Below are 25,084 nucleotides of genomic sequence, written 5' to 3'. Positions count from 1 at the left end.
CTGCATGCCTGTTGAGCTGTTATAACAACTCCTTGTGAGATACGGTCGCAAGTCTTAGCGCAGATCCTGGAGGAGGCCTGGGCTATCGTCTACCAAGCTATTGCTGATGGGAGAGATGCAGCGAAGTTGACTATTTGATGTGTGCTGGACATGAGACTATGTAGGTAGATCAATTACGTCGACACTTGCCTTGACGCTTCATGCCTGGTTGAGAACAACTGTTTTTTGGGGGGTGTCCAACAGAGCTTTATGGGACATGCCATTTGATGGCACCTGTCTCTTTGAAGATGAGGCAAACTATGCACTTTAGAGGTTCAAGAAGTCCCGGGCTATGGCTCGGTCCCTTGGGGGACGAGGGGCAGCTGAAAGGCCAGCAGTCCACCTTTTGCCCCTTTTGTGGCCACTAAAGGGGCTCCCTGTTGCGTCCCTTTCCCAGCCACCATGCCACCCACGCTACCCAGCCCCTGTGTGGTCGGGGATACTGAATCCCACAGGCTCGTAGGGCAGGGAACCAGAGGTCTGCCCAGTCCACCCCTGTCCCTGCTACAGCTTCCAAACCTTCTTAGTTCGTCCACCCATCTCAGACCAGTTGGCTCCAACCATGTCTCCATCCTATGGCCGCTTACCAGAGGAGCTGCTTTCAGGCAGGTCCCTTCACTGCACCGCTTGCCGGTTTGGCGCTGCTATAACAACCTTCTTCTCTCAGCCCTAATCTCCCCGCCGCTGTGGCCCGCCCCACCACCCTCAACTTCAAATCTTTTCCTCCCGCCTCTGTGTCCCTGCTGCACCGCCCCCACCCTTGCCACCTCCCTTCTCCCAGCTGCCCCTCTCTCCCAACTCCCCTTATATGGCAAGCCCGTCTGCCCCCATCCGCGTCCAGACCGCGCCCATCGCCAGGACCCCTGGTCCCCAAGACCACGGCCAGAAACGCCGTTACACCGCCAGCACCCTCCGCGCACTCAACACCAGATGATCTCACACCTGCTTTATGGCCTCCCCTAAGCACACCCAGGGACCCTTCACCTGACAGAACTGCAGCCTCACCAGCCTCTAAATCGCCAAACCTCCTGCCAAGCCTGACCGCAACTACCTCCAATGCATCTTATTCAACACCCTCTCCGCACTCAAACATGCCGTCGAACTCTGGGACCTGCTCAACACCTCCACCCCGGACGTCACCTTCCTGACGGAGACCTGGATGAACACCTCCTCGGCCCCAGACATCGCCATAGCCATTCCGGATGGCTACAAGATTACCTGCAGGGATGGCACCAAAGGAGTCTGAGGCGGAATCGCCATTGTCCACAAGAAGACCATCAGGGTCACGACCTGTACCGACGACACCCTCAGCACCGCCGAACACCTGCACTTCCAGATCCACATCAACCCCAAAACCACCCTCAGAGGAACCCTCATCTACAGACCCCCCGGACCACGGCCTCAGTTCTGCGACTCCATCGTCTGCCTCGTCAGCAGGCACGCCCTAGCCTCCGACGACTATGTCCTCCTCGGCGACCTGACCTTTCACCTGGAGAATAACAACGACCCCAACTCCACCACCCTAATCGACAACCTCGCCACCCTCAGACAACTCGTCACTACTCCAACACACTCCGCTGGACCCAGTCTTCTCTACTAGACCCCATGTCCCCTTCAGCCACACCACCGAACTCCCATGGACCGACCATCGCTGCATCCCTTTCACCTTCCAGAAACGCATCACCCCGCACCCAACAGATCCCCCGCCGCAACTGGAGCAAAATTAGCCAACACCAGCTGAATACCAGCATCGCCTGAAAACCACCCACCAATCCTGACCTCGCAGCCTACAACCTCTGGCGCTGGATCAACGACTGCACCAACACTCTCGCTCAGCTCAATAAACCCTCCAGCAGAGGTGCCAACAAAGTAGCCAGGTGGTTCACCTTGGACCTTCGAGCTTCCAAGCAAACCTGCCGGAAACTGGAGAGAAAGTGGCTCCTCGAACAGACTCCCCACAACCATGCCGCCTTTAAGAAAGCCATCCGCAATCACCATCACCTCATCAGATCTGCCAAGAAAACCTCCTTCAAAGACTGCCTGAACAACAACGCGCACAACAGCAAAGAGCTCCTCAACATCGTGAACTCACCAACCCCAGCTCCAGCACAAACGACATTCCACCTTCACAAGACCTGGGCAACTCCCTTTCCGCCTTCTTCCACCACAAGATCAGACATCAATGACCGCTTCAACAGCCAGACCACCCTGCCAATCACCGACCCCTCAGACTCTCCACCCACCTTCAACTACGACCCCCTGCTCGTCCGGGCCAACATGAACAACGAAGACTCAATCAAAACCATGAGCACCATCCACTCTGGATCTCTGTCAGACCCATACCCGTACCACGTCTTTAACAAAGCAAGCACCACCATCGCACCCCACCTCCGCAAAGTCATCAACATCTCCTTCGAGGCCGTGACCTACCTCGAGAGCTGGAAGCATGCTGAGATCAAATCCCTACTCAAGAAACCCATGGTGGACCTGAGAGACCTCAAGAACTTCTGCCCCATCTCCCTGCTCCCATTCCCGGCCAAGGTCATCGAGAAGATAGTCACAGACAACTGACACACAACCTCGAAGAAAACATCCTGGACCCATCCCAGTCAGGGTTCTGCAGCAACCACAGTACCAAAACCGCCCTCATCGCCGCCACTGATGACATCAGGGCCCTGCTTCACAACGGCGAAACCGTGGCCTTCATCCTCCTGGACCTCTCGGGCGCCTTCGATACCGTCTGCCGCCGCATCCTACGCACACGCCTCCACAACGCAGGGATCCGGGACAAACCTCTGGAGAGGACCACCTCCTTCCTCTCTGGCAGAACCCAGAGCGTCTGCCTCCCCCCTTTCCGCTCCGAAGCCTCCAAGATCATCTGCGGCGTTCCCCAAGGTTCGTCACTCAACCCTACACTATTCAACGTCTACATGGCCCCACTCGCCCGCATCGCCCGGCTACACAACCTCAACATCATCTCCTATGCTGACGACACCCAACTGATCCTCTCCCTCACCAAGGACCCCCTCACCACTAAATCCAACCTCCACGAAGGAATGAAGGCCGTCGCCGAATGGATGAGGAACAGTAAACTGAAGTAGAACTCAGATAAGACGGAGGTCCTCATCCTCGGCGCCAACCCCTCAGCCTGGGACGACTCCTGGTGGCCGACCGCTCTGGGAGCAGCCCCAACACCCACGAACCACACACACGCAACCTGTGCGTCATCCTCGACTCAACACTCTCCAAAACCAAGCAAGTCAGAGCAGTCTCCTCATCCTGCTTCAACACCCTCCGCATGGTCCGCAAGACCTACTGATGGATCCCCCCAGATACAAGAAGAACAGTCACCCAAACCCTTGTCAGCAGCAAACTTGACTATGGAAACACCCTCTTCGCAGGAGCCCTGGCCAAACTCCTCAAACGACTGCAACACTTGCTCCCCGTCAACAAAAGAATAACCTTCAAGCTCCTCACCCCCACACACACACAAGGCGGTCCACAACACCGGCCCAGCCTACCTCAACAGACGACTCACCTTCTACACCCTGTCCTGCCAACTCCGCTCAGCCGACCTCGCCCTTGCCACAGTCCCCCGCATCCGAAGAGCGAATACCAGAGGCAGATCCTTCTCCCACCTCGCTGCCAAGATCTGGAACACCCTTCCCTTACCCCTACGACAGACCGAAGACCTGCTGACTTTCAGGAAGCGGCTCAAAACACGGCTATTTGAGAAGTAGCTGCACCCCACCCACCCCACCCCCTTCAGCGCCTTTAGACCCTCATGGGTGGTAGTGCGCTCTACAAATACACTGATTGATTGATCATATGGCACTTCTCCACGAGGAAGTCGCAACTCTTGGCCAAGAGAGCCATAGAGAGGGTACCTGCGCCAAAAGTAAGTTGTGGGTAATATTCCCGCTACATTCTGGTGCCCAAAAAAGGACAAGGGCTTACATCCTATCCTAGACCTTCGGGCCTTCAATCTCTTCCTCAAGAAGAAGTTCAAAATGCTCACTCTGGATCAGGTCCTGTCTGCCTTGGACCCAGGAGACTGGACAGTAGTGTTGGACTTGCAGAACGCTTATTTCCCTATCTCCGTCTTGGCTGCCCACAGATGCTACCTGCGATTCTTGAAAAGTCACAAGCACTTTCAATTTACCGTGCTCCCTAGCGCCCCTCAGGTGGTGTCAAAAGTGATGGTGGTGGTTGCAGCTTATCTGTGCAGGTTAGGGGTTTGTCTTCCCCTACCTCGATGACTGGCTGTTGAAGGTGGACATGCCCCAGAAAGTAGTCTCCCATCTTCAGACTACAGTGAACCTTCTGCACATGCTGGTGTTCACTATAAATATGCTGTAGTCACACCTGACTCGCTCTCACACTCCCTTTCATCTGAGCTGTTCAAAATGCAGTTTCAGACCTATCCTCCCAGAAAGCGAGTCCAGGATATTCTGGCTTTAATTCCTATGTTTTAGCCCCCATCCTGGGTTTCGGTGAGAAGGACTCCGAGGCTGCTGGGCCTCATGGCCTCCTTCACTCTGCTAGTGACACAGGCCAGATGGCATATGCAGGCTCTGCAGTAGGACTTGAAGTTCCAGTGGGCGCAGCATCAGGGGAATCTCTCTGATATGGTCCAGATCTCTGAGGGGACTGCGAAAGATCTGCAGTGGTGGCTTTCAAATCAGGATTGGGTCAACAGCAGATCCCTCTCGCTTCACCAACCAGATCTGACAGTAGTGACAGACGTTTCACTCCTGGGATGGGGCACCACATGGGAGAGGCGGAGATCAAAGGTCTCTGATCTCCGGTGGGTTCTGGAAGCTACATTAATCTTCTGGAGCTCCAGGTGATCAGGCTTGCATTGAAAGCATTCCTTCCATCTCAAAGGGAAAGTGGTGCAGGTGTTAACGGACAACACTACTGCTATGTGGTACTACAACAAACAGGGCAGAGTAGGGTCCTGGACCCTTTGTTATGAGGCTCTACACCACTGGACATGGCTGGCACATCAGGGCATTTTCCCTGGTAGTTCAACATCTGGTAGGCGTTCTGAACGCTAGAGCAGATGAACTCAGCCATTGATGCATAGTCGATCACAAATGGTTTCTCCATCCCCGAGGTGGGGGAAGGTCTCTTTCAGCAGTGGGAAGAGGTAGATCTGTTTGCCTACTTAGAGAACATGCAGTGTCGGCTGTTTTGTGCCTTGGAGTTTCCAAAGTGGAATTCAGGCCTATACCACTTCTCTCCAGAGTTCTGAAGAACATTAAGAACGTCTGGGCCCAAGTAATCCTTCTGGCTCCAGACTGGGCACAGAGAGTATGGGTTCCAGAGATACGGAGCATGGCCACAGATCCTCCAGTCCGATTGCCCCTTCTCGAGGATTTATGTTGCAGCAAGAGAGGACGGTCCTTTTCTTGAACTTGTCCAATGGAGATTGAGAGGCGGCAGTTGACAGCTTTTGTCCTTCTGCCTGAAGTCTGTGATGTGATCTTGGCAGCCAGGTGTCCCTGCACCAAAATGGGACACCCCTGTTGTCGGCAGAAATTTGTGGCATGGTGTACCAACAAGTCTATTGATCCTTCCCCCCTTCCCCCCATCTGCTCCGGTCTCTGAGGTTCTTTTGTTCATCCTTTCTTTAGCCCAGTAGAGCTCTGCTTTGGGAACACTTAAAGGTTACTTATTGGCTATCTCAACCTTTCTTAGATTGCCAGACCAACCTTTCCATTTTGAGTCTCCTATTGTTGGTAGATTCCTTAAGGGACTCGTCCATTTGTTTTCCCTCACTCAGTTTAGCATGCCTCAGTGGGTCCTCAGTCTTGTCCTTACTCAGTGTGTGCTTCTTTTGAGCTGGTACACAATTGTCCTTTGCGGCTCCTTACTGTCAAAACTGCATTTCTTGTTGCTTGCAGAGTGAGTGAGCTTCAGGCTCTTTCTTCAAAGCCCCCATTTCTGTCTGTTCACCCTGACAAAGTGGTGCTATTTACGAGGGCCTCCTTCTTTCCCAAAGTAGTTACGCCTTTTCATGTAGGTCAGTCCATCACTTTGCCTACTTATTACACACTTCCTCATCCTTCTCATGAAGAGGAGAAACTCCACTTTGTGGATCCAAAAAGAGCATTGGTGTCCTACCTCCAATCGTTCCAAAGATTTCCAAGTGGATGATCAGCTCTTTATTGGATATGTGGGTGCGAAGAAAGGGAAGGCGGTGCAAAAGCGTACCATCTCACGATGGGTACTTTTTAGCATCAAAATGTGCTACGCTTTGGCAAGGAGTAATAATTGACCGTGGTCTATAAGTAGGAAAAAATCTACACATTAAATGTCATCAATAAAGGGAGTTACTAATATTCTCTTGGTAATGACATGACATTACATTTCAAAATGTATTAATTCATTGTAAAAATAGGATGAGAAATCAATACAGACAAGTCTCTTAAATACAACACTTGACACAAACGTATATGTACAAAAATGTTGCAAAAAAAATATATATCTCACACAAACATATTGTGCAACATTGTTTTCCTCTATTAGTAAACACTGTGGTTATGTCATCTTGTAAAACCGTAATCCACGTTACTACAATGGTTGTGCAGTAAACTAAACGCATCTTATGCTTTACAAACTATTTATTTTCAAGTCATCATTAGATGTGTATTGCATTTGGTCCTCATCAGGACCAATGGAGACAACAATGCCTTTTGATTACTGTTTGCTCAATGTTTTTACTGAATCTGCATTAATCGCCATTTTTTCAATGGTCGAGGGATTTCACGATTTTAGCGCTCTAAATTAGCTAGCGTACATCTGTGTTCCACTCAGGCGTGCCTGCTCTGACTGGCTCAGGTTTGGTTTACCCCAAGCGGTAGCACCCCTAGCGTTTCCTTGATAGTATTGGGACGCTCTGGCATGGCAGCAACCCCCTGAGGGCTTGCGCGCCCACTCCACCAGAGCAAGTGCTGATACCACAGAGTTAACACGCAAAGTTCCTATCCTCGATATCTGCCAGGCAGCAATGTGGGCATTCCTGCACACATTTACAAAGCATTACTGCCTGTACTTTGGTCGTTCAGTCTTGCAGGATTTCCTAGTATGATCGTGGTTCGCAGCCCACCACCGAGAATGGTATTGATTATCTATTCTGAGGTAAGGAATCTGCACCTATAAGTCTCTAACAGATGAACAAGTTACTTACCTTCGGTCACGATTTATCTGGTAAATGCGTGTTCTAGTTGCAGATACCTTACTGACCCACCCATCCTCCCCGTTTGTGAACTGATATTTAGGGACAGGGATTCCCCATCCAGGCCCTTTGCTGTGGCGCACCATTTTCAGTGTTCTTCATGACTCTGTGCTTTGGCGTGGAAAGTCGTGGAAAGAAACTGACATCACCGCGCCGAGGCAGCACCTATGTATGATGCAGACATTATCACCTGAGACCACGACGCTCGCGTAGTTGACTGATGCCACCTGACAGTGCACAGGTACTGCTCAAAGAAAAATCTCCAGGTCCAGTCTGACACAGGGGGGGAATCGAAGTAAGGAACCTGCAAGTAGAACATGTCCCTACCAAATAAATTGTTACCGAAGGTAAGTAACTTGTTCAACTAGATTACGGGAAACATGAAAATAAACAAACATTTGTAAAGCCAGTAGGTCCAACATTGGTGGTCAGTATTTTGGTTTTGTAAGTTTGTGTCTTATTTTGACATGGCTTTTGTAAACTTTAATTGTTGTGGGAGCTGCCAGGCCCTCACCATAGTAACAAACATTGGCAAAAAGCAAACATTTTCTGGTCTCAAAAAGCACACATTGTCATTGTAGTCCCTGGCACTTAACACAACTACTTTGTATGCTGATATGCTGCTTGTGAAAGTGCAGACTGGTATTACTCACAGTGAAGCCAGCCAGCACATGGCTAGTGAGTGAGCAATAGAATTTTAATAAAAACTAAAGGTATTGGTTAATGTCATACCCAACTAGGGGCACAGTCCATAAAGAAAGTCACAAAAGTGCACCTGGGGTTCTAGGTCTTTGCATTTGTGTACATTTATGTATTTCAGGAATTCATAAGTGGACCAAGAAATTATACTCCTTCAAAATATTTGTGGACTGTATTTACCGCGGGCAAATATACATGTGCAGATTAGCCCATGCAAAGATCTGTTGTGCGTTTGCAAGTTCCCTTTCCCTCCTGCCACTTTTTTCCAATCCTGGAAGAAGTTTTACTTCTGCTCTTATCAGGAGTAAAGGTCCAACCTTTCTTAGTATGGGACAAGATAAGATAAGAAAAGAAATGGCGAAAACCCTTAAAACATGCAAGTTAGAGGGTTTGCACAGACTCAAAAGGGCATTCCAACCCTGTAACTATTGTTTTCTGCTACTGCCAGTCCCAATATGTTGTTCAGTGGAAAAGTGTCAAAATAAGGAAAATGTTAGTATTCAAGCCTTACTATAGTATTAGCCCTAACCTACTCAGAGAGGCTATTGTTAGAGCTCTTTTATAGTGGGATTACTGACATAATTTGCCGCAGCACTACATGGCACCAAAGGGACAAGTAGATTTCTTTTACAGTACAAGTAGATTTATTAAGCAACTTGTCACATGGACAAGTAGATATTTTATTAAATTCCGTACCCCTGATAGTGGTACTTGTAGTTAATGTACAGTGTGTAGTACTGAACACAGTGGCAGCAGAAGCACTTGTTGTCCTGCATGACTGCTTTGTGTAATGTTGTAATGTTGTGATGTGGTTCTGCAGTGATGAGCTATAAGGGAATCTAGTATTCCTGACTCCATGTTTTTTACGGACTTTCCCAGCCCAACTGGCCCTTAATATACACTCACCTGTCTGGACCCCAGCCCCTTCTCATCACTTATCCCCCCCCCCCCCCCCCCCCCCCCCCACCGCTTACTCCACAATTCCCCCGCAAGGCAGCAGTCTGCGCCTGGTGTGCCTATAAGTTCTTGCACACCTCTTGGGGGCAGCAGCTATCTTCCCAATAATTACGTGCAGAGACTTCTGGCATATGGGGAGGGAGGATGAGAGTGGATGTAAAAAAGGTTCTGCTGTATATAGTGTATTATGAGCAGGACCACTGGAATTGTTTGATTCTGTGGCCGCAGTGATTTTCACATAATAGACTTGCTGCATTTGACACATAATCCATCATCTGCCGCATATTCTGCAGATTGTAACCAAAAGAAATGTCTCGCTCAAATGGTTCAAAAGTTACTAGAAATGCAGCAACACGTTTGCTGTTCAGTTGAAGTGCCTTTGCAAAGCTGGACTGGTCACTTTTCTGTTGCTTATTGCTACATTTGGGTGTTAAATGGGTACTGATGAGGTTCAGCCAATGCCCATTTACAGTGTTACCAAGTGTACAAATGATATAATAATGAAGTAATACTATTACATAATGTGCTGCCTTATGTTGCATAATGTGTCTTTATACACACACACGCACACACACATCTGAAACCCCTCCCTCCAAAATGAGGGAAAATATCTTTGTTGGACACTAAATCACACACTCGAGTAACTAATTCAGTTAATAACTTACTGTCCACCATGTACAAAAACATTAACGAAGACAAATCTATTTGGTGTAGGTGATCAGCAAACTTTAGCATTTTTTTCTAGCCTAGACAGTAGAAATGATACTAAAATTGCAGTGGCACGTTTTGCTGCACAGTGAAAGGGCCTTTGCAAAGCTGGGCTAGTCACCTTGCTGTAGCTTATTGCTATATAAAAGTATTAAACTGGTACCAATGAAGTGCAATCAGTGCCGGGACAGTATTACTAAGTTTAAAAATTACGAAATAATATAGTAATACTATTGCAAAATTTGCCACATTATGCTGCGTAATTTGCTTTTTTTCTACGCATATTTTATTCAACCCTGCTTCATAATTTGATCCTCTTCTGCCGCATAATTCCAGGAGCCCTAACAATACGTTAGCTCCTACGTGCGCATAGGGGAAACCTGTTGATTTTGCCAATGCTCGTTAAGTATGGCAACCCAATGATGCTCATAAGACCATCCGCGAAGTACACTGCAGGCAATGACTAATAAACTAAACAAGCATTGGGAAAGCCAGTAGGTTTTGCCTACGCGAGATCTATTGGCTTTGTCAATATTTTTTGACACTTTGTGCAGCAATGCGGTTTTGCTGTGCAGTGTTAAACAAAAAAAAAAAGGAAAAAAACAACTATTAATAAAAGAAAGCAACAGATGTGTGTGAAAGTGAAGTGCCCTGAAGACAGTATCAGACTGGACATGAAGATATTGGATCTTATTATATGAGCACCAGTTACATCACATAAGCAGGCATTCATTTTAGATTTTTGTCTAAAGGAAGGGGCGTTAAGTGAATCACAGGATGTTGAGCAGACGCAGAGACTCAAACCCAGTTCTCCAGCTTGGAAGTCAATAGCTGTTGGAAAAATAAATAAATAGATTGTTTAGTTATGGTACTTACTAGCTCAGAATTTCCATTAGATACCTTTACCAACCACTTTAACTCTCCAGGGATGACAAAAGCCAAAACACTCCCTTTCTGTTAGTGGAGGTGCTCTGTACCCAAACCTATAAAATACTTTGATATTAACTCCTTCACCATACTTTTAGTGCTCGTTTCTGTTTAAGAGAACGTATTAAATACAGACATTGATTTCCCTTAAATGTAATTACTTTTGCCCTCAAACCATTCACAGGAACAACATCTATTTGTACTGTTGATGGCGACTGACCTGTAGAGAGTTGTCACAGTCCTGGATGGTGACTGTTATTCGCACTGAGAGTTGGGTATCTGCAGACAGCTCTCCCCAGCTTAAGATCAACTGCCTGGACCAGCTTTACTGAACAGGTCCTGCTGGAGAACAATCACCATACTGGCCTCCTCACATTGTACAAACACTAGCTGCAACTGGGACAGAGCTCAGCTTCCAGGCAGACTCAACGGGCTATTGAAGGACAGCTATGGGGCAGCCAGTCTACTCCCTGCCAGGTCCAGCTGGGACCAGCCCTTTATGCAAGACTCGCCCCAAGAACTAGTAGTGAATCCCTCATATACCAAACACTAGAACACAAACCCCAGAAGCACACACTGCCCCATGCTGACAGCGCCAATCAGACAGCACTAACAGAAGAAGAAACTGCAAAAAGTGCCTTGGGAAGCATATAGTATGTGGAAGCACACTGGCCACTAACTAATAGCAGTGACCAGAAGGAGTACTTTGTCCTGACTCCATGTGGTACAGACCGCAAGATAGCCAAGCAGCAGAGAGCAGGAAGTGAAAGCAGACGACGACGTGCTGGCCAATCAGAAGCATGTAAATTAGAGTGACGCTGGACTAAGCCATTGGTCTGTTCAGGTAAGTAAGGGTGGGGTTTGAAGCCTGCAAGCACAGCGCACAAGCAAAACCTAAAAAGTAGCAATAGTCTGCAGGGTAAGGCGTTTTCTCCAGTGAGTCGGTACATGCTTCTAACTATTGCCAGTTGAATGCAGACTAGCAGGATGTGGCCGGACCTTTAGCAACTCTGGTGCACTTACTAATGATATAAGAAAGGCGTATAGATCAAAGCTATGGGAACTAAGCAAACTGATTGAAGAAATGTGAGGCTTCGAAACAGACATTCCCTTAAATTGTGGAGGCTGGTGCAGCAGAGGTCTAAAAGGAACATTTTAAAAGTACAGCCTTCTATATCAGCAGCAAACTGGGTAAATTATGTTACAAGCTTTTATGTTTGAAAGCCTGTCTGGAGAGGCTAGGACCGCAGGGCATCCCTTGCGGCCACTTGGGCAGAATGGGAGACAACCAAAAACAACATGGACAAATTGTGATTAAAAATCATCTCCCTTCGCTCGGCGAGAGCCCACGGGCCTAATGTTCTACCTGCTAGAATATTCAGAATTGCACAGGAAGAATGTATTAATCTTCTATGCCTGCTTTTAAAGCAATGTATTCAAACAAATGAGATTCTAGGCAGCTGGAGTGGATCCATATTATTATCCCCAATACACACAAAGGTCCAACTAATCAGCCAGTCAGTTTCAGGCTAATAGCCCTGCTCTGTGTAGATGTCAAATGTTTTGCGAAAGTTCTCAATTTAGAGCTAGAAGAAGGGCCACCGCCAATGCAATAATCCCTATCGCGCAATCAGGTTTCAGACAAGACTTCAGTTTGGAGGATGACCTGGTGATTCTTTCTACCCAGATTGAGGCAGCAAATAAAAAGCAAGTACCAAGTCTTTATGCAGCCTTCATTGACTACACCACCGACTTTGATAAAGTAGACAGTGTGACATTGTGGCAGATGCTCCATAACTGGAGCATTCTGGCCGTACTGTTGCTAGCCATCATGAGCTAGATGTTAAGACCTGGGTGAGAGTCAAGGTTTCCACTAATAGAGTAACTCAAATGATATGGACATATCAAGGGCTGAAACAGGGATGCATATATGCTCCCCTATTATTCAATCTTTATTTGGCTGATGTAAATGTTGGCGGTGCTGGAGTGAACGTATTTTCGCCCAAATTTGCAAGTTCTCATCTACAATGTTTGCAATATGTAGATAATACAATTCTATTTGATCATACTGCTATTGGTCTGCAAAGATAGTTGAATGCCTTGTCACTCTTCTGCAATTAAAATAAGAACTCTATCAATGCCTCGAAGACAAAAATAATGATGTATGGGAGAAAGAAGGTTAAGAAAACTAAATTCACTTTGCATCAGGCGGGTATTGAGCAAGTACCTAACTTTAAATATCTTGGTGTCTACTTTAATCAATGGGGCTCGTACGATGAGCAGCTTGAGGCATGAAAGGCTTGACAGTCTAAATGATAATCATCTTTCAGAAATTGCTAAAACAAACGAGAGGGCCTGACCAGTCTGCAATTTGTCGAGTCATTGATTCCAAATTCATTCTAACATGGTCATACCACTCCTTGATCTTAAGACAGCCTTGGCCCCTGGCTAGACAAGGTCCAGTGTCTCTGTTATAGAAGACTATTCCAGTTGCCGAATGCCACTCCATCATCGCAAATTTGCCTAGAATTCAACTTGCGCAAGCAAGTGACCTTGGGGAAAACAAGATTCTTATATTATATCAGATTTTAGGTTTCCCTGCCTGGCCTGCTGAGGGAGCTAATATGGTCAACTATTCAGAATTGTAAGCTTGCATGGAAAGCACATGCAACAAACTCGATCAATGCCGTGGGTGCCCAAAAAACTAATTGACCTGAACCTTCAACTACAATTATGTGCCAAATTGCTAAAAAAAAAAAAAAAAAAAGGAAAGCTGATATTCGCTGATGAGCATCGACAAAGTAGCAGCAAAGCCCTGCGCAAACCTGAGTATTTCACTCCTATCAATCCAACGGGACGGCCATCCATCTATCTAGCCTAAAATCCTATAAATATGAACGATTCAGAGGGGCAGAGGCCTTGAACTGTAGGCTGTGTAACTACAAACTTGAATAATTGTTGCATGTAGTTTGTATTTATAACAAATTGAAGAATTGAAGGCACTTTTGGATAACTCCAGTATTTCGCCACCTAGGAATTAGGCAATGTCAAAATGCGATAGAAACATGTCTGAGGGGTCCTCGTCCAGTTAACTTCTAGTTTTTTTATTTATTTATTTCTGAAGGGTGCTTACAAAGTTATGAACAAGAATGCCCAGTCTACATAGAATTTTAAACCCATAGGAGAAAGTGGTTTTAGCAGTTTGTGTGCACTGTATTTTAAGCATGTTTTACCTTTTTTAATACTATTGCATTTAAAACGATCTCTAGCTAGTCACCTAGCTCACCGGGCAAGCAAAATAAGGGTGAAAGCCTAACGTGATAGCCTCAGCCAGCACTATGCACTTTACGCTTTTACAATATGAAGAGATTTTGGACCATTTTTGCACAGTGAATCATTTTTATATCAAGTCTTTATTGTGTCTCACTTAAAAATGTTTACCTTGTGATTATCTTGCCCTAACCAGCAGTATGCATTTTATGCTTTTAGAATATGAAGTTATTGCTCCATTTCTGCACAATGAATTAATTTTAAATGAAGTGTTAATTATATCTCATTTTAACAATGAAGCTGGTGATTATCTTGTTTTTTTGTCAACATTTTTATGGTTTCAAATAACTAAAGCAAAAAAAAGTTACTTACTCCTTGATAGAGTGGAGAAAGTATGGGACATGGCGGATTTAGACTGGGATGACATTCTAGATCTTTAAAGAATAGTGAACAATATATTTTGTTGTAGTCCTGTTTTTCTTGAATTCCAGTCTGGCAACGTAGCTGCTTCTTTCACCTCTGGTAGTCTTAATCATAGTTGCTAGGCAGTGGCAGATTTCATTTTTGTGTGGGTGGTATACCAGGTATTGAAAATGATTCAGGCAGGCAGTGAGGGCAGTGGACTTCTCTGATGCTCAGTTGGATCCTGTTGTTCCAGCACCCGGTCTTTATCCTCCGTGCTCTTCCAAGACACTACTTCCATATTCTGCAGTGGACTAAATTCACTTGAATATTGAGCATAGACAAGCACACCATTCATGTGTTCTGTCAGACAAGCTCCCACACAGTCATTCACTCGGCCTGTGAACACTGCTATCCACATCCCCTGATTAAGTTCAGGTAATTGATATCCTGCAGCTTGTGTTGACCAGTATGACTTGGTTTTTCTGTTTCCTTCCTCAACTTACTTGATAGAAAGGGAAGAACTCTGGGTTTGCCAGTTCTTTCAGTCAATAAAATTGCAATGCACAAGTGCTACTGCCCCTTCAGGTTCCCTGAGACTGCTCCCAAAAGTCTGGAGGAAGTGGTTTTGCATTACTAAGGCCCACCACGAGATGGCTGAAAACTAGAATGGTGTTCTGGTCCTAGAGTTGCATTTCTACCTGGTATCTATGCCCCAGTTACCAGCCATCACAAGTTTCCAGGCCAGAACTGTAAGTAACATGTGGAACCTGGAATTACTGAGCCTGTTACCACACATGATTATCCGTTTCGTTGTTTGTGCCCAGTAAAACTGCATCATGTTAAAGCATACCACTGCACAGAACTAGAAACAGGTCTTTTTAGATGGAAGACCTACTGAGTAACGCTTACTTTTTTGTTAATCATCAATAGGGGTGAATAAATATTTGAGTGGATAACAATGATCTAGGATCGGCTATTAAGCACCCTGACAACAAAATACAGATTTTTTTTTTTACGTGCACTCTGGTCTAATCTGCCTTTGAAAAGGTAGAGATGTGGCATGTGCCCTTGTGAGCTCTCACTACACCTGAATAGGCGGTCACAATTTTCTGTCCTTTTGGGTCATGTGAAAAGATTTACAATGTTATATTCTTCATATTTTAAGAACGAGCTAACCCCTTAGTCCTACCTTCACTTCTTACATGTGTGTTAATCTCGGAGCTTGGTTTGTCGTTACCTAAATATAAAATCCATGGAAAGGATAGAACTATATTTGTTATGGATTTTGAACCCTGAATACAGATTTTACTTGACTTGTTTTAGATTGGACACTTTTCACTTTCTGGTAGCATATTCTCAGCAGGGCACCTGGTTCTCCACTTTACCTTGTTGCCCATGCAACAATACCTCCAAACAATCGGTTGTCCATTTTATGTTTTTTGTGTTTTTTATTCGCATCGTAGACTGCAATTCTTAAGTCCATTATTGCATTTATATGGTTTTAGATCACCCATTTTGAACTTATGATTAAGGCGTTGCCTTTGAGTTCCTCATTCCGTTTCGATGAAAGAGCGAGTGTTGAGGATTTGTGACATCACAGAAGGTGTGTGACAAAGATTACCACAGCGGTTGCCCAGACCAAGTGCTACGATTACATGGTAGACGCGACGTGGATGCAGACACACAGCAGCCATCGGAGCACAGGCCAGCCGCTCCAGCAAGCCTCGCACTGAGTCACCTTGAGTCTCTGGGAGGATCGTAGGGGCTTGTGGAGGTGGATTGGGCCAGAGGGAGCCAGTATGGTCGCGGCTCAGCTTTGGTGCAGACGCGCTAGAGGCTGCGGAGCCCTGCACAGACAGCGTGGCCAGTACAGACCGCATGTGGCGAGGTAAAGTGAGCGCAACAGCCCTAGTGAGCTGTCGCTAAGTGTGTGCTGCAGCCCCCCAACAAAAGCGGATCGGCTAGGTTTGAATGCGACTTGTGGAGAGGGGGGGCACTAGTGAGCCCTGCTTGCTCTCTCTACCGATCACCAATAATTTTGAGCATAACACAAGGCATTATATCGCATTACATCACCTTTAAGGTAGATGAAAATTGAGATTGCGATTGGGGCTGGACTTGAACTTGAAACTACCGGAGTCTCTTGAGTATTCTGATCACTTAACTAAAGAGAATGAGATCGGGCAAAGTTCCTATCTCCACTAAGATGAAAAGGGAGCCGGTTTCAGATGAAGCGTCAACAAAAGGATGGGCAAACAGTGCTATATAAATCCCCAGCCCATGCAGTGTATTGAGTACAATCAGCATAAATAACAGGATCCTAATAACACAAAATATTATTGTTGATAGGGTAAATTTAAGAGAGAGGGGCTAGTAGGCAATTAACAACTAAAATGAGAAGGAGACGAAATTCTTAGTCCAACCTGATTACCACAAGATAACTGACTGTTATGCTGTTTTAAGCAAGCATGGAAATAAGAAGACCTCAGTAGGTCCTAATCAACAAGCTCCTAAATGCTGTCCTTCACCTGTCCAGGTTCTTGGGCCCAGAAGGCCCAGAGGAGAGATGGACGTCAGAGGAGTTTCCTCTCCACCAATTGGTATCACAATAATTGTGACCATGGAAAACCAGCCCCTATATGGTGGGTCCTCTGCAGTTGCCCCTTGGAGGCTGATACTGCTATTACTGCTACACCAATCCTGTCAGCATAAACCATATACCCAGTTAAATCTATCTAACCCTGATACAGAGAAGGTAGCTAATGCTGAAATGATGGAATTAGAGAAGTCCCAAGATCGCCCAAAGAGTGCTGGTTCTAAGTTCCACTCCTTTCTGGTTTATACACCAAAAAAATAAGGAGTTGGGACCACCGAAGACAAGATCACCTGACTTAACCGGGGGGTCAGATGTATGGGATATACCACGCACAGAGAACTAGCGTAACAATTCCATTGGAAGACCAAAGGACGTATGTTAGGGAAACCCTCTTCCATCGGCTGTGAACAGTGTGAACGATATGTGGGATGCAATTCTGAATTCGATGCAGGCAACAGTAATGGTTCTTCAGTTCCACTCTAATAAAATGGATGTCCAGGTAGACTTGTTAAACACATTGGCTGTGTTCGTCTCTGGAATTGATGGCAAGCTAGAAGAAATAAATTTCCTGAAAACAAGGGCTCACGCCAGACAGCTCAATGACTTTACCATCTGCTCATGTAAAGAGGTGGACGAAAGATTGGCCCAACTGCCGACAACCTTGTAAGGAATATTGAGAGGTCAGCATCACCCAAGTTAAGGAGCGTACATATGCCAATCTGTTATCTAACATGCTGATAGCCGTTCCATTTGAAGAGAGCATGAAGGATAGTCAACATATCGACCAAGTAGACCCACCCGGAAGAATAGACCTTGTAGAGAACAGCGTTAAAAGCTCCGCTGTCAAAGGAGTCATTGAGGCTCCTGGGGTCTTGGTTTATTTGTTAGTTCCAAGGGAACTAGAAAAGTTTCTGCCAATGCAACTGACAAAAAGAGAGAGAAAACGTGCAAGAAAGGGCAGGAAGACTGCTCGGCCTACCCACACAGAGATTACAAAGACCACAGTGGCCACCCCAGAAGAATTTAGCATGGAATATAAGACCACAACAGGAAGGCAAAACTCTGATGGCAGTCCTTAGTCCGCCTCTAATGTATGGGCAATTAATTTTCCTGAATTAGAGGTTAAACTCCCATGACAACTCTGACACCGCAAGATTATAGACCATCTCTACCAACAAAAGACTCCATGGAAGAAAGTGGAGGCCATTCCGGTGGTCAGCTAGACTCTGCACCGGAGAGCTGTATGGCAGGAGGGCTCAGTTTCTTAATCTTGAATGGTGTAAATACTTAAAGAAGAATGCATACTGTAGAGCAACAGTCAAACCTGTTAAACTATCAAAATTTAACCTCCAGCTGCTTTGGATCCCTGAATTTATATCAAGAACCTGAACATCCTCCGAAGTGCTCAACCGTTCTAGTATTCTAAAACTCATAAAAGCACTTCCTGACCTCAATCATGTGTCCTCCGAAGATATTGCCACTATAAAGTTGATTCAAGCAAGAGGGAAGCAGCATATGGACCCAATGTTGGTCATTTTTTCGGCCCCGCATCTCCCTAAGCAAATCTTGGAAAGGAGACAGTACCTGAAAGCCTAGGTCATTGAGGAGACCACATATCAAGGAGATACATATCCAAACCCATTATTAGAGGAGCATATGTTCAACATGGAACCAGAAGTGCCATGGTGTGTTCTATGAGGGGTAAGCGGAACATCCAATTCCAGTGAAGTCAACGAAGGAAAAATTAATGAATCTGTAGTTCAGTCCCTCTCGAGAGTTCAAATATGTAAAGAGGAGGGGAGAAGAAAGATACAAGATGTGATCACCTGGCCAGCTGGAGTTCTGCCACCATCCCCACACGGAGTATTGAGCATCTGCTTGTGGAATATAGGAGGTCTGCAGGCAAACCTGGAAGTTCCAGTAGTAATCCAACTTTAAGTTAATTTGATATTATAATGATATAGGAATCCTGGGCTCAAGCATCTATACCCCTAGTTTGATATAAAGATTTCAACAAGCCGCAGAGAAAAACAGCAAGTTTGGAAGGGCAAAAGGTGGCCTAGTGACCTATATTAGTACCAGTATTTCAGCAGAGACCTCAGAATTCAATGTGGAAGATCTAGATGATTTGGATTCTATGGAATTTCAGCATCTGAGATAATGAAGATTATTGGGAAATCACGATAGGACTGTGCACCTGGACCTAATGGACTACCACAAGTACTGTCTAAACAGCCAACGAGAAGATGGGGGGGTGGGGGGGGGGGGGTACTTTCTGGCTGCAATATTTAATTACTTTTTGTCAACTTCAATCGTGCCAGCTAGTTGGAAGGGTTCAATAATTCACCCTATTTATAAGGGAGAGAAGGCTGCCTCTCCTAGTAACTATAGATTAATCGCCCTTTTACATGTGGACTGCAAATATTTTCAATATGCTTACTGTAGCATTTAGAATCTTGCGCTGTAAATAATGGCAGACTTCCCGTAAACCAAACCAGCTTAATTAAGAACCAAGGTATCATAGCGAACCTTATGGTGCTGGGTTTGATCATGAACAGAGCAAAGGCAATAGGGACCCCGTTATATTTGTGCTTTGTTGATTTTAAAGCAATATTTGACTGTGTCCCTCGTGGCAACTTGTGGCCAAAATTACAGCAATGGGGGTTGCCCCATCCATCTTGAATGCTATTGGGTTACTTTATTCTGACACATGGGTGAAAGTTAAGCTTGGGGATGGTTTGCATTCATCTATGGCAGTCAAATCAGCTGGTTTAAAACAAGGCTGTGTTTTAGCACCACTTCCCTTTAATCTTTAAGTCTCAGACCTCCCCACAGTGTTAAACAGCCAGTCTGGACATTCACCTACACTTGGTGGTCACCAACTATCCAACCTGCTATATGCGGATGACCTGCTGTGGCTTAGCAACTCCAGAATAGGTATGCAAAAATTGATGAATAACTTAGGATGAGATACAAAAAATGAATGAGTTGGAAATGAACCAGAGTAAAACAGAAATAATAGTCCTCAACCATAGACACTCCAAACTGCGTAAGTGGCATTTACAATGGAAAGATAATAGAGGAAGTGACTACCTATATGTATTTAGGAGTTAAGATAGACTTGAGGAACTTATGTATGCCACAGGAAAGCGCTAAAGAATAAAGCGCAAGCCCTCAATCATGCCTTTGGAATTTTAGTGAAGACCATCCGTGGGCATACCCTTAAACCGTTAGCAGCAATTATGAGAGCAAAATTATTACCAATGCAATCTTATGGCACAGAAATTATGAGGGGACGAAAGAAGTTCTCTTGGATAAACTAATGGTAAAATCCTACAAGCAAGTTTTCTGGTATCTCCGGCCCAGGTTAGACTGGAATTCTTGCTAGTAAATCAGTTGGCTAGCCCTGCAGCGTTTATTAAATGTTGCTATAAATTTTGGCATTGCCCAAAAGGGTTGTTAGCCAATATAGTATGGCAGGAAATTAACCTTGAGAGGGGCAATAGTAATTATAAATAGTGTCTGGAAAGAAGTATAATGCAGTTGGATCTGGATGACTTATGAGGTCAGAAAATAAGGAGAAACTTACTAAAAGGTCTCATGGATTGTTGGTTCTTAAATCATATAAAACACACAAAGAATCACCAATGGTGGCCGCACCCTATTCTTTGAAAATGAAACAACTATCCTTAAGACTAAGACTAGGTGATATTCCAACGTTGAACCTCGTACCAATATGGAAGAAGACTCAGAGCCAATCAGGAATGTCGCTTATGCCATCTTGCGGTGGAAACGTTGGGGCACGTGGTCTGCATTTGTCCAGCCTTGGCTATTCAAAGAAGAATATTGTTGAAAAAAATTAAATGCCCTAGGGATTAGATCATGCAGACAGACCATAATCGAAGCACTCAGTCCAAGAAATGAAATACTGAACATTCGGCTGGTCCAATTTTTGAAAATGTTTATTTCCCTTACTGCCCCATCGAGAACCCAGTGACCCCGGCAACTGAGCAATCAATTGAGCTCTATAGAGACTGGGTTAGCATATGTATACTGTTCTCCAGGATTAATCACTTAACATCTAATCAGTATTAGTTACCATGCAGAAGGAATGTAATGTACTTTTTGTCCAACTTTGCACATTATCTACGTTAGTAACTTTTAAATACCAATTGCTTTTTTGATTCATTGTTTCCAGGAATCTATAGCTGCTGACCAAAAAACACCTAAAAACTTGATGTAAGAACTGGTTCCCTCCACAATCTAAGTAGATATGAATGAGGCTGGGAGGGTTATTTTCGGTTTTACCTTGATTGTAACCCTTTTTTATTTGTTTGGAAATGGCTTTATTGGGGGGGAGGGAGTTGTTAATGGATATGAATGACGTGGGGGGGCGGTTATTTTGTGTTACCATGATTTTAATCATGTTTTATATTTGGAAATTGACTAACTTTTTACTGCACAGATTGTCTTGTTCTATTTATATGGAGATTAAATATTTTATGTCTTCTATTAACTAATAAAATTACTTACTACCTACAACGATTACAGCTTTTACACTCTAAGTATGCTGTTATAAGTTATGTACGACATGCACTTAGAGTTAGAAGAGGAGAATCCTAATTTCTGACAGACATGAACCTTATTCACAGGCACCCGAGACTGGAGTTCGTTTTTGGTGTGTTTATTTTTTTATAGGTTTGTCTAAATTGAAGATTTTGTGTTATGAAAATGCACTTTGTACCTTGATACATTCATGCATTCCTTGTGATTTTATACTGCTTACCTGTTTGTATGTATCTGTGTTTTGATTGTTTCATCTTAATGGCTTTCAGCCGATTAAAAGTACTTGGCTGACAAGTATATAGAACTTAAATGTTGTGTAGTGCTTGTCCACCTGTATTTATATCTTGGTACATTCAAGAATATTCTTCTAATCTTCTAGTGTGTAATATCTGTTCTTGACATTTGTTACTATTTTTTTCTCCAGATCCTGAACTTGGTGTCCTTCTTTTTAAAAATGCATCTGAAGAATTCTCTGGCACGTACAAATGCACAGCTGAAAACCGTGTTGGGAGTGACTCCTGCCTTCTTGTTCTCACCGTTTACCATCGTAAGTGCTTTTCATGTTGAAAGACTCAGAACGCTTTACAAGATGTTGCTCTTGTAGCTTGGGGCGGTTGGGGGGTGTTGGGAGTGGATGAAGGAAATAAGTTCTCCTATTGCTGTGTTAGATAATTCCAAAAGTTGTTTTACCTTGATTACCAAGCTTGCCTATTTATTAGCGCCAACTTGTTCCTGCAGTGTCATGCTGATGACAGCTGTACAGAAATCCAATCTTCAGTGATAGACGTTAACAGTGTGGCTTGCACTGCGCAAAAGGGGAGGGGTGGTGCAGGGGAGGGTGCAGAGGGGAAGGGTGCGGTGGGTAAAAAATAAATAAACTCCTCTGTCGTGCCGCTCCTCTCCTCTGTCGCTGCAGGCAGGCACAGGCTCCAAGCCTGCCCTGCGGCCAATGCTGACGCTGCTCAGAGCAGTGTCGGGATTGGCTGGGGAGCACCCAGCCTGGGTTGCTACTAGGCAGACTGGGAGCATGTGCAGGCTCTCTTAAGCCCAGCAACTGTGTTGCTGGGCTGGATAAAGCCTACTGCGCATGTGTACGCTCTGACCTAGTCACCCTGTGGCCCCACCCATTTATAAGGAAACAATAAAAAAGCACTGTTTATTATTGTTTCCTTGTAAAGGTTTGCAGCTGCTGGCGGGGCAGGTGGGAGGGGGGGATTGACATTCGTCTGCCCTAATGGAGGAGCCGCCCCTGGTTTTTAACGTGTTGATAACCGAATAGCAAGATCTTAAAACTTGGTAGTTGTATTTTTCTTGCAGCACAATGGGAATGAGGGAAATCTTTTGCCTAGCAGCTGTTAGTATTTTCCTTCTAGATGTCTGGACTTTTTTCCTTATGCAGGGTCATCCCCAGTCTTTTTGCCTCCTTCCTTCTGGTTTTTCTGACCGCTCGCTGTTGGTTCTAGGACTCTGAGCACTTTATCACTGCTGACCAGTGCTAAAGTGCAGGTGCTTTCCCATCTAAAGTTGGTATGATTGGCTTATACCTAATTGGCATATTTAATTGACCTATAAGTCCCTTGTACAGTGGTATCTCTATACCCAGGGCCTGTAAATTAAATCCTACTAGTGGGCCTGCAGCGATGCTTGCCCACCCACTGAAGTAGACTTTCAAACCTGTCTCAGGCCTGTGTACGCAGTTTTCTGCCACAGGGACTTGGCATCTAAATTTACTTGCCAGGCCCAGAACTCCCCTTTTACTCCATGTAAGTCACCCCTAAGGTACGCACTAGCTAGCCCTATGGGCAGGGTGCCATGTATGTAGAAGGCAGGACATGTGCCAGGTTGTGTGGCCTGTCCTGGTAGTGACAAACAGCCTAACTTGGTGTCTCACTGCTGTGAGTGCTGCCTTCTCATAGGATTGCATTAGAAATGCCCTGCCTTATGTGTAAGGGGTATTGTCTGATTTATGAGGGGTAGCGTAGGCATGTTTGGTATGGTTGTGATGGTGATCATAAATGCTGCTTACTGGTGTAGGTGTATTTTTTATTACTGTTACAGAAATGCCACTTCTAGAAAGTGCGCCTTTATCTGTGTTTATGACTGTGGTGTTTTGCAGCTTGACTCCAATCCACGTCTGGGCAGAGTGACAGTTGGGGCGTTGTGCATACTTTTCAGACAGCCTGTACACAGGGAGGGTGGAGATGTCACAGATGTGCATCTGCTTACTGAATAGTCTTCCTGGGCTGAGAGAAGGGAGAGGCGGGGCACACCTACATTTGTAAAGGCTGTGCCCTGGCCTCACACAATAGGGTCGTTAACCCTCCACTGATGTTTGGAGCCTGTACTGAAGGAGACAGGGGGTACTCCCAGAACCAGTTGTAACTGACTGGAACCTCCTCTCCCTACCATTGCAAAACATTGTAAGGACTGAGTATAAGTACAGGGGAATTTTCCCTACCATTTGGACTCTTTGAACTTACCTGGACCTGGACACAGACTGCTGGAGAACTCACCAGGAACCGCCATGGAGGACTGCTGCTGTGCTGACCTGTGACCTGCTGGGTCACTGTGAAGGACTTATCACTTGTTGTATCTTCTTTGTGCTGGCCTGTTGCTGGGCCCCTCCCCCTGTGGTCCTCTTCTTGGGACTCTGCCCTCCAGGAGCAGGGTGCTGTGGCCCCTGACTCCTGTAACTGCCTGCTGCCAGTGTAGGAAGAACGTCTTCTTTGGGATTATAAAACTGCCAGGGAGAGCACTTGTCGGTGATGACAAAATGCGCTCTGAACGGGCGTTCTAGAACCCCAAAATAGCAATTTTCTGCGCTTGAAAGCGTTTTTTTTATCACTCTGAATCACTGCCGCAGCCTGAGCTATTTGTTATTTCAGTACGCGTGTGGAACGCATTGTGTGAATCGCCCCTAGGGCACCAGAAAGCCAAGTTCCTGAGGGAGTGTGCGCTCAGGCATGTGCGTGGTGTGTCAAGAAGGACTCCCCCGGGGCACCAGCGGTCCGGTTCATCGGCTGCTTTTGCCACGGTCAGGGGAGATGGGTCTCTCACCAGGCCCTGTTACCCAGAATCCTTTGCAAACCTCAAAATTTGGCTAAAAAAAACCCACTTTCTTTATATTTCGGTGACAGAAAGTTCTGGAATGTGAGAGGAGCCACAAATTTCCTTCCACCCAGCGCTCCCCCAAGTCTCCCGATAAAAATGGTATCTCACTTGTGTGGTTAGTCCTAGTGCCCGCAACAGGAAATGCCCCAAAACACAACATGCACAAAATTATCAAATAGAAAACTACCTGTTTTTGAGGGGGGGCATCTGGGTTTTTGGTCCTGGGCTCACCAGCCATCTAGGGAAACCTACCAAACCCAGGCATTTTTTAAAACTAGACACCCAAGGGATTCTAGGGAGGTGTGACTTGCGTGGATCCCCCAATGTTTTCTTACCCAGAATCCTCCGCAAACCTCAAATGTAGCTAAAAAATAAAATTTTCCCCACATTTCTGTGTGGGATCACTGCACCGGGACTAATTTCCTACCACCCAACGGTCTCCCGGTAAAAATTATACCTCACTTGGGTAGGTGGGCCAAGGGTTTGTGACAGGGAAGAGCCAATCCATGGTGTCTAGAGGTTTCTGCCCATTTTGGGGGCAGATTGGCCTAACAAAAATAGGC

General features: G+C 45.5%; 1 protein-coding gene across 2 annotated transcripts in view; it reads left to right on the top strand.

The window, feature by feature from the left end:
- The window catches only part of CXADR (CXADR Ig-like cell adhesion molecule), a 345,157-nt gene that overhangs the window by 157,675 nt on the left and 162,398 nt on the right, over window positions 1-25,084 (top strand). For both annotated transcript variants that reach the window (XM_069204105.1, XM_069204106.1), the window contains exon 5: window positions 21,835-21,957. In XM_069204105.1, the coding sequence (XP_069060206.1) occupies window positions 21,835-21,957 (123 nt within the window). The remainder of the gene's footprint in view (window positions 1-21,834; window positions 21,958-25,084) is intronic.

Source organism: Pleurodeles waltl, chromosome 8, assembly GCF_031143425.1.
Source record: "Pleurodeles waltl isolate 20211129_DDA chromosome 8, aPleWal1.hap1.20221129, whole genome shotgun sequence".
Classification (NCBI taxonomy): Eukaryota; Metazoa; Chordata; class Amphibia; order Caudata; family Salamandridae; genus Pleurodeles; species Pleurodeles waltl.
Note: the sequence above shows the minus strand (reverse complement) of the source record. Positions and strands in the feature narration are given on the sequence as shown.